At 47.3% G+C, this 14,406-nt stretch overlaps 2 protein-coding genes across 2 annotated transcripts; one reads left to right on the top strand and one right to left on the bottom strand.

Annotated features, from left to right (window-relative positions):
• Positions 1-540: 540 nt before the first annotated feature.
• pcdh20 (protocadherin 20) lies at positions 541-4,998 on the bottom strand. Its single transcript, XM_060062849.1, has 2 exons — positions 4,807-4,998; positions 541-4,265 (listed from the first exon to the last, which is right to left on the bottom strand). Exons 1-2 carry the CDS (start codon positions 4,939-4,941, stop codon positions 1,752-1,754), a joined length of 2,649 nt encoding a protein of 882 aa, XP_059918832.1. The 5' UTR covers positions 4,942-4,998; the 3' UTR covers positions 541-1,751.
• A 1,255-nt stretch (positions 4,999-6,253) lies between these two features.
• Positions 6,254-10,199, top strand: si:dkey-27i16.2 (regulator of cell cycle RGCC-like). The gene is made up of 5 exons (XM_060062860.1): positions 6,254-6,699; positions 6,917-7,096; positions 7,799-7,879; positions 8,410-8,472; positions 9,028-10,199. Exons 1-5 carry the CDS (start codon positions 6,678-6,680, stop codon positions 9,033-9,035), a joined length of 354 nt encoding a protein of 117 aa, XP_059918843.1. The 5' UTR covers positions 6,254-6,677; the 3' UTR covers positions 9,036-10,199.
• Positions 10,200-14,406: the final 4,207 nt, after the last annotated feature.

Raw genomic sequence — 14,406 nt, 5'->3', positions numbered from 1 at the left:
GTGCAGACCATACATTGCTAAATTAATTGTTTGATAAGCCATTGGAACATTATTTAGTGTTGTAGAATTAGACTACTTAATCTCATATAATTAACGAGGCAGTAGTTAAAGGCTCCTGTTGATATTTACCACTGGATAGTGGTTGGTTCATACACTAAATAGGCTTTAGATATAATAACACCAATAAATTGACCAGCAAATAGGCCTACTGATGCCAGCAGTCCCAGACTCTAACTGGGGCTGCAATGTCACAGCTTATTTTAATACACTGGCATTACAATAAACCAGGGCATCAAGACCATTATCGCTTCTGCTGCTCCTTTATTGGATTTCCTTAATGTATGCATGTTAAATAAACCAGTTGTGTCCTAGGTGTGTTTAAGCACTCCCCTTGAAAGCTGAATCTGGCTCAAAGGCCGTCCAAATTGAAAACTGCACCGTGTATGTGCTCAGCCAGACTCTGAACATTAAATACATAAACAGTTGTTCGATTAACAATGTAAACTGCTTCTTGCTCCCAGTCAAATATCAAAGCTCTCATACAATCAAATATCAAGCGTGTGCTTTTTATTAACCGTTGTTGTGAATATTCGTAATTCAACAGGGAGCGGTGAACACATTTATGATTGCATAAAGATAACCTCTGGTAGCACAATAGATATCAGGACAATATCTCACAACAAAGCATACCAACGGAAGCTTTGCAACGGGGGTATGAATGGAAAGATGATCCATTCTTGGAATTAATGTAACACTCCTCGATCGAAATTGCAGGTTTTGATGTAAACAGGCTGAAAGGGGACTAGAGGCCATTCTTCGGTGTACATTATGTTCCATCGTTGTGGCGGTGCCGTTGGATCAGGGCCTTAGGGTGACACCCAGCACAATGCGGCTAAGTAGAGGCCCGATCGGATAACAGGAGAGAGGCCTGCGACTTGAGGGGTGTCTGTGTGTGTGTGTTTGTGTATGTGTGTGTGTGTGTGTGTGTGTGTGTGTGTGTGTGTCATCTTCTCCAGGTCCTGCCACTCACCTGTCCAAAGCGGTCCCTGGCGGTCTCCCCCTGCCTGCAGCCCGGAGGCCTCCTCTAAGCATCTCCTTGCGGGACTTTCATCACCTCCTCCTCCGCCAAAGGAACGTTAAACCCCTTTGTGCGACTAAATACCTAATACTCTCCATCACTCAGAGAGGGAAACGGGAGAGAGAGCTAATCAACTTAGCAGGATCATTAGCTCCGTCTTTTTAGCCAGACAGAATGGTGTTCTGTTCTCTCCAGGGAGAGGAGTCCTCAGAGATGGGGAAGTTTCTGGTCTCTGGGCTATTTATTGCTCGAGGGGGAATATGTGCTCCTTGCAGTGACTAATGCTGTGTACGCCGTATGCGACAGTTACTGTTCTTCTCCTAGGTCTCTTCCCTTCACGCTGGGGGTATTTTTATATATTCAATCGCATATTTATCAAGTTAACCTTATTTCATCTGCGATGTGGCTTGCTTATCATGAATATGAATCACCTGATATTTGGGATTTAGCGCTGGCTTGTCATGCAGGAAATTAAAACCTATACACTTTATGAACAAAAACAATGGAAAAAGAACCGCCGGCATTATACACAATGAGGCAAGGGCGTTTGGAAAACCAATGGACATCAAATTTCAATACTACGAATGCATTTGTGTGCATTCAGCAGTTGCAAATTCAACATATTCATTGCATTGTTGACATAGAGCTAAAGCTAACTGTTTGCTTTAGTGTGCTACTCATCATAATGCCTCTTTGTATGGCTGAGTGGAATCGAATTCTCGTCCTCCTTTCCCCTCCCGTTTCCCCGCAGCCCTCTCTTCTGTTTCAGGTATAAAACAGCTGTCACGCAAAGCAGACAGATGGATGCGAGCATCGTACCAAGACCCGCTAACAGCATCAGATGAGCGTACTTGGCGTCGCAGACGGATGCTTCGGAGGGTGTCTGTGCCAGCCTGTAAGGCAGAGACCTGGGCAGGCTGTCCAGGTGGCAGGGCTCCAAGGTCTCGTTGACTAGTAGATTGACCCAAACGGTGGTGTGGAGGGGGGCCGGCTTCCCACCGTCACTCACCACGATGAACAGGTGATGCATCCCCAGGTCTGTCCCCAGCAGCCGCTGGGTCAGGGTGATGTTCCCCGACCTTGAATCCAGCCGGAAGGGGCTGGTGTGGGGGGCCGGCTCCTGGGCCGCGACAGTGTATGTGATTTCCGAGTTCAGCCCGGAGTCCTCATCCGTGGCGTAGATCTTCGTCACCATGGTTCCCGCGGCGGTGGCCGGCGACACGGTCAGGCAGGACAGGTTGCTGTCGGGGAGAATCACTCTTGGCTGGTTGTCGTTGATGTCCTCGAGGAAGATGGTGACCTTGGCGACGGAGGTCAGAGGGAAAGGGTGGCCGTGGTCCGTGGCGAGCAGGTGAAGCTCGTACCGGTCGACTGTCTCCCGGTCAACGTTGGTGGTGCACCTCAACATCCCCTGGGCGTTGTCCATGACGAAGGGGGCGGTGGTGTTCACAACACATACCTCCACGCCGCCGTTCTCCCCTTCGTCGGCGTCCGTCACTCCTATCCTGCCCACGTGGGCGAGTGGCGGCAGGTTTTCGGGGATGAAAAATATGAAGTGCGGTGTAACAAACGCTGGCGCATTGTCATTCTGGTCGTGCACACGGATGGAAACGGTTGTTAGCGATTCTAATGGAGGAGAGCCATTGTCTCGTGCCAACACGCTGATTGTGTGCACATCCTGCTGTTCCCTGTCCAACGGGACGGTCACAGACAACTGACCGGTCTGGCTCCCCATCCTGAAGATGGCAGCTGTGTATTTGCCCAGCCTATAGGTGACCCGGCCGTTGGGGCCGCTGTCTGCATCTGTAGCCCTGACGGTCAGCAGAGATCCCGTTGGCGGCTTGTTTTCCTCAACCTCCAGATGGTAATGTGTCCGGAGAAACTGAGGAATGTTGTCATTGACGTCCAGGACAAGCACTCTGATCTCTAGCCCAGAGCCTGTGTCCACGGTGTGGCCTCCTGTCTTGGCCCCAGAAAACCCCACAGAAATAAGATACTCCCCTTTCATCTCGTGGTCTAAGGGTCTGGAGGTGGAAAGAAGATATTTGCCGTTCTGCGGGCTTAACGTGAAAGGCACCTCGCCTTTAATGATAAGACACAAGTCGCCTAAGCCACTGTTCCCTCTCACCTCCAGCAGCGCTAAGACAGTAGGGGGCAGGTTCTCCCGTAACAGGATAGTCTGGTTTTCGTGCTCCGCTATGAACCCAATCTTTATCTCCGGTGTATGCCTTGTGGAGCGGAGCACGGATACCGTTACCTGAGTGTCTGCTGGAGGGCAGTGAGGGCTGCTGGCCAACACATGCAACACCAGCTCCTCGGCGCTGTCGGCCTGGAGATTGAGAGTTAACCTGACGTGCCCTGTGAGGCCATCCAGGCTTAACAGGTTTTTGGCCCGCTCAGATACCTTGGGACTGAGGGAGTAGATGATGGCAGCGTTCGGGCCTAGATCTGAATCGGTGGCCCTGACCTGAGTCACCAGCGTTCCCCTGGCAGCGTCGCCATGCACGGTGACACTTTGGGGACTGTCGGAGACAAACCTTGGACAGTTGTCGTTGATGTCCATCACGTCAATGATCAGAGTCGCCGTAGCACTCAAAGGCTCGGATCCGCCATCGGTGGCCACAAGAGACATGCGATAGGTATCCTGGAGCTCCCTGTCCAGAGCGCTTTGCACAACCAGTGAAACAACAGCACCCTTCTCCACTGATAAACAGAAGACCCCGTCGGGGTCTTGAAGGTCATACTGCAATTCCCCATTGGCGCCGCTATCCCTGTCTGTGGCCCCGTCGTCCAGAGGAACACTGCTGCCCACCTCTATATCCTCAAGCAGACTCAGGCGGATCTCAATGTTTTCAAAGCACGGCGTGTTGTCATTGACGTCCTCTACGACTACATGGAACCGTACAAGGTCTCCCGAGGGCCCCACGATGGCATTATGTGGAATAATACATTCCCCAGCCATTGTCTCCTCGGGGCACAGCGTCTCTCGATCCATCTTGTGCTCAGCAGTGTAGAGGTCCCCTGTGCTCTTATCCACCCACAGGTAGTTAAGGTTTAGCAGTTTAAACGGAGGGGGGAAGTCTCGGCGAAGGGTCCCCACACGGACGCCAGCCTCTTGTTCTTCTGCGATGTAAAATCGGGAGGTACCGCACACCATCTGCCGAAGATGGACCATAACCAGCACATGCTGAGAGGGGGTTGGGGAGAAAAAAGCATTCAGCTTAGGTTAGCACAGAAAACCATGTTGCTGTCAACTGAATTGTCAAAACACTGTCGGAACAATTTCACTTGCCCTAACTCGAAGTGGTATTCATTTTTACCTTCATGCATTACTAAGGACTTGTAAAAGTGATGACCGTAAAGGTCAGCAATATGAATCCACTCGCTGACATGCCAATTACTGGATTCTACAGCAATTCAGAGCATTGAACAAATGACAAAAGGTCTTTGGTGTTTGACAAAGACCTATTCACCGTCATGCATTTGAAATGTAACATCTGGGTAAATACTTAATGTCGGAAACAAAGTCACATTTGACTGTCTGCTATCCTTTACAAGCCTGAACTTTAAAGAATTCATCTATTAATAATCCAATGTCATACTATATTTCATTTTTAACCCAAAATAGAATAAATAATGCTCTTAAGATCAAATCTTTTTTGGTGGTAAAAAAACAAGACGCATAGGTTTTTCCAGGATATGCATTTTTGATGTTGTGTTGTACTGACCTGTAGAAGTGCAGCCCAGTTCATATTATCTAGAGTCCCATGGCCCACAGCCCTCACACATGTTACCCGAGTTACCTGCCAGAGAGTAAATGCTTGGGCCAGTTCCGGTAACTTATACCTGTACAAAGAATTCATCACAGGCCCCGCCTACAATACAACAGCAGGCTCTTTCGAAGCATTGGGCACAGTCCAAGGTCTATCAGTACAACAGGATCACCTGCTTTTCTTTGTTATGAAGCAAGTTTCCACAGTTACTTAATACTCAGCCGTGATAGGCTTAATCTTGTTTTAGTCCTTTGTGCAAGTGTGAACTTATCTATTGGGGAACTGTGTGTAATAACACTACTTCTGACATGGGTATACAACAAAGGAATTGTGTTATTTTTTTGCCGCGGACCATGGAGTTCTCTGTGGTTATTTGAATGCACAAGCCTTTCTAATCGATCTGCATGGGCAAAAACATTTTACAAAACGATCTGCAAAGACGTTTAGCCATGCACAGCTCGCTAAACCAGAGTCTTAGCCCAGCCCATGTGTGGTGGCTGGCTTCACAGCTTTAAAGTTACAGTAGCCTTAGGTGAAGGATGTCTTCATGAATTATGGAAGACACAGCCGTGCTTTATTAATCTAGTTTGTGGTGTGTGATACTGTTTTTTCCCCTCCCTCTTCTCTTAAATCTATGGGAAATTATCCATGGTCAATCATGCATACTTTCTGAATTGTTTATGTACGATAAAAGATGACGGCTCAATTTAACTGGAAGAAAATCTAGTCTTTAATGGTGATCTTGAAGTGCAGTATGTTTGCACAGGATTCAGTTTCATAAGGGCATGAAATCACATCAACGGATTCCAGACGTCTTATAACTGGTCACTTTGCGGTGTCTGGGTTTCATTTTACATGTTCCCCTGGTCACAAGGAAAGGATGATTTAGTCGGACTTCCAAAATACTTACAGCTCCTTACACCCAAGAGGAAGGCCAGCCAAGACCAAACCAAGGAATATAGCCACACTCAGCTCTGGCAGAATTAGTCAAGGGTGTAATTTTCATTTGAAAATGGCTGGGGTGGTCCTCCACATTTTAATATTAGGGGTTTAATCCTACGCTGAGGCCCCAAACCCCTCCCCGATCCATAAAATATGCCTTTGGAATCCATTTACTGTTCAATTCTAATTAACGTGTTTTTGTTATTCTAATACTGTGGAACTAAATTCGTTTATAGGCTGTGGAAACGTGTAGGCCTACAACCTTCACAGCAGACCAGATTCCTGCCCTGCATGTGTGTTATTTTTTCATTTCCTGTACGTGTCTAAACCTAGTCGCCTATTATTGCTACATTATAATGCATTGTTTTTTTCTGTTTCAGATACGTTTCATGTCATCTGATGAGTCAACTGCGAACTAATTGCGTTCTAGCGCCCTCTGTCGTCATATTGAAGGGGTTTCATGACATGACGCTTCCATCAAACTTTGCACTAAATAGTTGATATGCTACAGGAGAGCTTAGGCTATAATTAGCGGTTTTTAAGTTTTTATTTAAAAGAACATGCAAATGACGACGTAAACGTTTTCGAAAATGAAGCCAAATTCTGTTGGCGGGGAAAATGTGCGGTCACCGTCTGGTGGTGATGATTCCACTTCGTTGTGCATCAGCCTCTGATTCCATTACGTTTTCACATGGGGCCTCCTACAGTAGACTACTTTCAGCTCGCATACGGAATATTCCGCTGACGGCAGATAGCTCTGATGATCACTGCTTCTCCCTGCGAGCGACCCCTCACTCCAACCATCAGAGAGCAGAGGAAAGTCAGCCACCTCCACTTGAACTCTGAAGAGCCGCTGCGTTGTTATTCACTTCACATTGTGGAGCATGGCAACGACAATCACCACAGGTCAGTCCAGTCCGCCGCTATTACAATACTTCGATTTCGTCTCGCAATTTAATAAGCCAACGCAAAACCCAGAGTTGTCTCATTAAAAGCTGCACGTGTAAGGGGCCCCACGTGCAATTATTCACCTAGACCCACTACTTTTTTGAAATAACCAAACTTTGACAACAACATGTCATATTGATGACTTATTCCGAACTGACCCATGCATTCTCTTTAGACCCGGGGACGGACCTGGAAGATGTGCTTCGTGAGTTTGACGACGTGGTGGAGGAACTCAAAGCGCCTTGCAGAAGCAGCTCTGGTGCGACCCAACATCTCCTTGAAGAGGGGATACGCGGCGCGTCGTGCGACTATTACAGCATTAGTGGCGATAGTGGCGTCGAGGACTCGGATTACTGTAAGTAGGGCTAATCATCAAACCGAAAACATGTACGCCGTTCGCCTTAATAAATGCCTAATTTGCGTGTTTGTCACATTGCAACCCAGTCTCCACGGGCTGGTTCCTGCGAGTCGCTTGAAATCAACTCCTATTCATTAACACACACACACGCACACGCACACGCACACGTGCTCACGCACATGCACACGCGCGCAGACTCCCTGGGTAGATAGAGGGAGAATAGGGTTGTTTGACAGAAACTAAAGCAATTGCGCTTGAATGAATGACAATTATCTCAGGGTCTATAACCTACAATTGTTGATTGGCCTGAATTATATTGTTGCTGCTTTGTGTTTGTTCTGCATTCACGATGAGATAAAAGCAGCAATTGTGTTGTACTTTTCCCTGTGCGTAGTCATTATTAAGTACCCTGGCCGGTCTATCAACATTTCATCAGGCAAAGCCCCGCTTTTGTTAGAGCTCTCGCTTGGGATGTCAACCAGTGAGAGAAGATTTGTACCGCTCATTATTATAATGAGCAGCTGCAGGACTCTTTTCTTCATCTCCTTAGTTGTTGTTATGACTCATTCCCATGGCCTGGCCTCTGTATGCTGGTGTTGTTTTTTAAAAATCTTCTATCTCCGCTCCCCTTTATTTTGTATCTCTGTCTGTCCTGTGACTCCACGTCCCCCTGTTCCCCCCCCCCCCCCCCCCCCTAAGGCAGCGAAGCTTCTCTGGGTAACAGTTTGAACACCAGCCAAGAGGAGCTCCGCCCAGCGGGCATCTCGCTGACAGCTAAAGGTACGTGAGGGACCCCTACGTCTACATGTGCGTCTTCCTATCCTCAGCCACTCACCTTGATGAGCCCTCGCCCGCACACACACTGACTACCTCCAGCACATTTACGATAAACAGCACCGAGCCAAGCGTGGCCCGCACGTACATTAACATTATTGTTTTCCCTTTTTGCATAACGATGCCCGGCTGTGGCAGTGGCCCTTGCATTTAAATAAGGAGGACGCATTTAGTTGAAGAATAGGCCCCGGGACATGCTAGCCAATGTGCTGTGCAGCTCTTGGGAAGACAAGAGATCAGCGTTCTCCTTAAAACGTGAAAGCAACGGCTTTGAATCGTCTTTTTATTGCTCTTAAAGCAAAACGAATGTAATTCCTACTTTTCCGTTTGGGTTTTACAGGAAATGCCACTGAACTGAGCTGTGCTTTTCCACCACAAAGGAATGAAAAAAAGTTCTGCCTCTGTTGTTCCAAAAATGTATGGCTTTTTTTTTTTAATTCATAATCCCTTCCGTCTGCATTCTTTGTCCTCCGCAGCGCGGCTGGGAGACACGGTGGATCTTCAGAGCTTCATCGACAGCTTGGACCGGGAGCTCTCTGGTGCGTATTTAAAAGAATTACACCCCCTATCACTCAATCTTCCCCCTATTCCTGCCGCACTTAGGCTGACAAGTGTGTCGTCCGCAGTGAGTTACGCACGACTTTGACAGAGTGTATGCTCGTTACACACTGAGATACAGACTGCGTGGGGCCTTCCAATCGGAGCGCACGTCTTGAGTGTGTAAATGGCATGTCTGGAACTCTGGAGGTCTATCTACATGGTCTTCAGTGATTGTGGCTCGCTAGACCCGAGTAGACGAGCGCCGTGCTTGCCTGCCATCACTTTGAAACCAGCCGTGTGTTTAAGAGTGTCCATGACCCGTGTGAGTGTATGTGATTCTATCTGTGTGTGTGTGTGGGTGTGGGTGTGTGTGTGTGTGTGTGTCCGTCTCAATGTGTGTGTGTGTGTGTGTTTGTTTTCCAGGGCTGTACATTTATGAACCCCTGTTGGGCTTTTTATTCCATCATTTATAGCCGCACCTGTATCTTTCGTTTTTATCGCGTGTTTTCTTATTTTTATCGTTGCAATCCCCCCCTCCCCCATTTGTCTTCCAGAGATGTGAACGGAGAGGGGAACACAGCAGAGAGAGAGAGGGAGAGAGAGAGAGAGAGAGAGAGAGAGAGAGAGAGAGAGAGAGAGAGGTGAGAAGAGGAGGTCATTGGGTAACACAAGCGTAGCCCCACAATATCTAAACAGATCTGCAAGGTGGGGGTGAGGGTCGGGTGAGGTTGGGGTGGAGGGGGGAGGGGGTAAAGGTCCACATATCCCTGGTCGCCCCAGTAGGGAAAAGGTTAACGCTTAGGTATTAAAGGGCATGCTGTTCCCTTACGTACATCTGCCACCGGCGCTGAACCTCTCATCCCTCCAACGTGCTCTCTAACGCCCTCTCCCACAAGACTCCGCAGACCCCAGCAGGGTCAGATCCAGGGAAGAGGACGGGATCCAGGGGAGAGGGGGGAAGGAGTGAGGAGAGGGTCCATCTGTCACAGAGCATGAGAGGGCTGCATCTAGAGAGTTGGGGGGCCTTGTTTGTGCCACGTTTTCAAATTCCCTCGAATGCCACGCCAGTAATCCGCTTGCAATCCTTCTGGCAATTTCTCTTTTTTTTTTATAAAATGATGAATTCCTTTCTGTCTTGATGCATTTCCACCAGCTGGGCTTTAAGACCGTCTTGCATTATTAAGAAGGAGCCGATGTTTATGTTCAGATGGCAATGAATTTAGTCTGAATTTTTTGTTCATATTGTTTCATATTGTATAGTTTGTGCAATTGTCAAACTTTGACGCTCTCGTCACCATCATATTCGACAGAAAAGTGGACAAATTAAACAAAACAACTTTTAATGATATTGCTATTGTATTATTCCCTCCATATTACATGTAGTTTTTAATACTTCTTACAGCGACAGCAGTGACAGTAATATATTAAAAGATAATCCCAAAATAATAAGCATATTTAACGTCACATCCATCTGTACACAGTGAAGAAAAAAAAAAGGTTAATACTTTAAACTTGCTTGTGCTACCTGATCACAGCTCGCATTAATTGAACCCCGGCCAAAGAATACATGAAGAATGCGTCATTAGTGCACACAGTCACACAATGGTTTACAAACTCGTTTCTTTTCTTCCTTTGCATGTAATCTCTTTGCCATGAAGAACCTGGACATTTCTGTACCATTAATGCTGGTTTCAATTGAACAAAAATAAACGTCCCCGGAATTCAACCTTGTTGGAGCATTTTGCATAAATGAGGATGGAAGCGACGCCATGTCATTTGATATTCATCCGTCTTTGTATTCATTGGGTTCACCTGCTTCTTCCACAGCCACCGTCGCTGCTGCGTCTATCGCTGCTGTCATTTTATTATACGGGTGCAACAGATGCTGGCAGTTTATACCAGTCTGTATACGTCTATCTCAGCAGCAGCCAGGGTAGTCAAAGCTCAAAGCAACACGTTGTTGGGTGGAGAGATGACACAGGCAATGCTGGCTGCTCTCGTGCCACATTTGGCAGCTCTGTTTTCTCACTGAGCTTTCCATTTCTAACTGGGAGCATCATCTGGCCACCACCCCCCCCCCCCCACCACCACCACCTCCATTCTGCTGAACAATTGAACGCGCACCCGACAAGCTGAGGTCGAGGGGAAGTTGGATGGTGGCGCTTGTCATTCTTGCCAAAACAAAAGGATTATTCAGTTTTCCCTATGACTTTCCATTTGCCCATTGTCTTGATGGCTTATTCCAACGAAGCTTGATTTATAAAGCTTTTAATTTTTTTTGCGCTGTTCGAACCCCAAAAAATAAAACAAGAAAAAGCGTCTGTTTTTGAAAGCAGTTTGTTTATCCCCATACTTGCTTGGTATTGCGTATCATATTACATCGCCCATAGCGCGCACGTCAACAAAGGGAGGAGGACAGGCTGTACTTTCAGTTCAGCATACTGTTGACTGCCTCTTTATGTCTCATTATTGGACACTCTGTCCAGGGAGTCCACTTCTTCCTCTGCACTCTGACCCAGTCGCTTAACCCCAAACTGCGGGCCAACAGGGGGCTTGGCAGAGGGATGGTGGGGGGGGGGGGGGGGGGGGAATGGGAGAGCACAAGGTTAATGCCCCTGAGACGGCACATTAACTCAAAAAATAATGATAGAAGAATTAAGAGTTGACAGGAAGATGATGAATTGTTTCAGTCTCTGTTGGATGCTGGGAGGGAGGGGGTGGGGAGAGGGGGAAGGGGGTGGGGAGAGGGGGAAGGGGGTGGGGAGAGGGGGAAGGGGGTGGGGAGAGCGGTGGGGTGAGGTGATTGGACCGTTTTGAGTTAAGGGCAGCCTGCCTCCTCTTCCTCATCCTCCTCTTCTCCTCCTCCTCCTCCTCCTCTTTGGTACTCCTCCAGATTGTCTGTCCCACTCAAATCAAAAGAAGAGGGGGATGACTGATTGAGGCCACAGCTGTTCAGGAATGCAGGAAAACAAACTGTGCTTCGACGTCGGAGAAACTTCCCTCAAGGGCTGCGGAAGAAAAATAAAATAAAATAATGCAAGGAGAGCACAGCCTGTCTTGAGTGAACGTGCCGCGAGACAATGGAATGCAGAAGAAAAAAAGTGAAAAACAACCGCAGACACTCATCGGTCAAGGGAAAGATAAAAATCGCTATGCACCACCGCTTACACGGACCATGTTCCCCCATCTGCTGTTTGTATTCCAGACCTGCCTCGCTCTGGTGATAGACCTGACACCCATGTGCCACTCCCTGTCACTTTGATCAATATTCACCACTTTTTATTGAATGTGAAAGAAACGAAATACATGCAATCATCACAGGCAGCTGTTGCTGTGCCGTAGCGTGTATTATCTGCTGATAAATTGCTTGTTGACGTGATCCGATATTGCGCTACCAGATTTGTGCCGTGGGTCAGCCCAGGCATTGTTTATCTTCTAATTACTATGACGCCGGCCTTCTGATTGGCAGAGCGCGGAGATAAGCAGCCACCGCCTCAAACTGTGGCCTTGTTTATCCAGCCACCAGACAGGAAAGATGATGGATGAACTGAGTTCATTAACTGATAAATTGAAATGAATTGATATTATCATGAGGCTACGATAGGAGCGCAGGAGGGTGGGATAATAAAGATCACACTCCACCCCTTTAGAGCGGCCACCTACGGACGCACGCCCCCGCACTCATAAATGTCACATGAAATTAATTTGCTGTTTTGTTTTCCAACAAGTGAACAACCCCCCTCCCCACGTCTCTAATGAAGATGCAATTGACAGTGGCACAGAAGCAGACGTCGGCCATTATCAGACGTTGGTTAAACGCACCGGGGATATAGCCAAAGCCCAGCGCGCTGAGGCGTCCGCGGGACACACGCGGGATACAGTTGGCAGGGCCCTGCTGTGGTTGTACTTCCCCGTTCTGCCATCCACCTGAACCAGGGAACCGCAGCATCTGAACCTCCCACGAGAGTTCCTCCAAATGGGCTAGGCTAACAATCCTCTCCCAAGGAATTAGCTGGCACACCACGCAAACTCACACACACACATACACACACACACACACACACACACACACACACACACACACACACACACACACACACACACACACACACACACACACAAACACACATACACAGAGCAGTGTCTGGCTCGCTCCCTGGCTTTCTCTGGCTCTCTCTCCCTCTCTTGCACATAATACACACACACACACACACACACACACACACACACACACACACACACACACACACACGCACAAACACAACCACACTTACACACACGCACACACACACACACACACACACACACACACACACACACACACACACACACACACACACACTCATGCTCGCACACACTTGATTGTAAGATCCTTCCGGGGACTTACATAATGTCTCCTGGATTTTGTGTGCTTTTGCGATCCAAGCCTTCACAGATGGCCATGTCATTTCCTGTTTAGCCCTGTCTCCCTGTATCGAGTAGGATGTGGGCAACAATTCCTTTCTGAGATGCTCCTTGTGAACATAATGCTGTTCTGAACATTCTCCCCACTCCAAAAGAGGCCTTAACATCAAGTGCTATCTGGGGGCTTTTATACCAGCCAGGAATATTTCTTCTACAGTCTTGATAAAGATTCAGCCCTCACTGTGGATTTCATCTGTTTACAAATAGCATTGTTAATTCTTAGCCTTTTCTGTTGCCTCTATAAAGGTTGATTGATGTAGCCTTGTTGTACAACCAATCAAAACCTTTCAGTAAAAGTAATGAGGAGCAAAGCATTGCACATCATCATCATAATCATAGTCAAATAGGTACCGTGTCCGGAATTGCAATCCCATATGGCGGTGGCTGGTTGACGGACACAAGCGGTGATGCTTCATCGTGACATGAGGCTGCCCTTGCACTCGCAAGTGATTGGGCTACACACTACCTGGTTGTCAGGCAAACCTGGTTCTCCCCTTTGAATCATACAAACAAAGAACCCTTCAGCCCATCGCAGTCGCACAGAACCCATTCCTCGAGCATTCACAGAGATTTTATTTCGAAGCGAGGCAAGACGAAGAGGGGAAAAACCTCATCTTCTAAAGATGAAATGAACAGAAGTTTACACTGCATACATTAAGAGAGCGAACGTGCTTTCATCACATTTCATTTAATGGGAAATGAGGCCATATTTCGTGCTCTGCAGAAACCGTAACAATAAGCTTAAATGTATGCCAAGACAAGACTATTTGACAGTAAAGAAAGCGAAACCTTAAATTGTGGCTTATTACAAATGTGTCTAAACTGTTTCTGTTTTCATCAAATGTGAGCTCAGGAGCAAAATAGTAGTCGATTTGAACCGTGATGGGGTCTCAATGCTTATCAGTAATAAATTGGGTTGGTTCTTTGTAGAATAGCTAGCAAAATGTGTGTAGGATTGGTATTTCATCTATCCTGTAGTTTCTGCTTCACAATGCAAAGGATTGTGGTTTGCATAGTTGAAAAGGCTATGTAAATGCACACACATTTTTCTCCTGATAGAAACTGTCTGCAAACTGTCGGAAAACGAACTGGAATGTGTTTTAGAATGTAAGTAAGCATCACTTGCCAAAAAAAACGTGACACCAAAAGATTGGACAACTTTTCCGAGGCCGTCGGCATCAAAGTGTATTCTCTATAGGATTTCAGAGGGAGCACTTGCACGGTAGTTTAGTGACACAGTAAAGTCGGTATGGTCTCCGTTAAAAAGAGCATATATATATACTAGAGTCACTAGCCTACTGGTACTATGATGACATCAAGGGTCTCCTGATGCAACCGTGCCCCTTTCCCCCGCAACCCCATATCCGAGGATAGGCATTTGTGGCCCGCGATCTGATGGCTCTCCCGAGCTGACGCAACCGAACGGCTGTGAGAACGGCTCAGCGTCAGGAATTGTGAAAGATATCCAA

The sequence above is a fragment of the Gadus macrocephalus genome, chromosome 10, assembly GCF_031168955.1.
Source record: "Gadus macrocephalus chromosome 10, ASM3116895v1".
NCBI lineage: Eukaryota > Metazoa > Chordata > Actinopteri > Gadiformes > Gadidae > Gadus > Gadus macrocephalus.
Note: the sequence above shows the minus strand (reverse complement) of the source record. Positions and strands in the feature narration are given on the sequence as shown.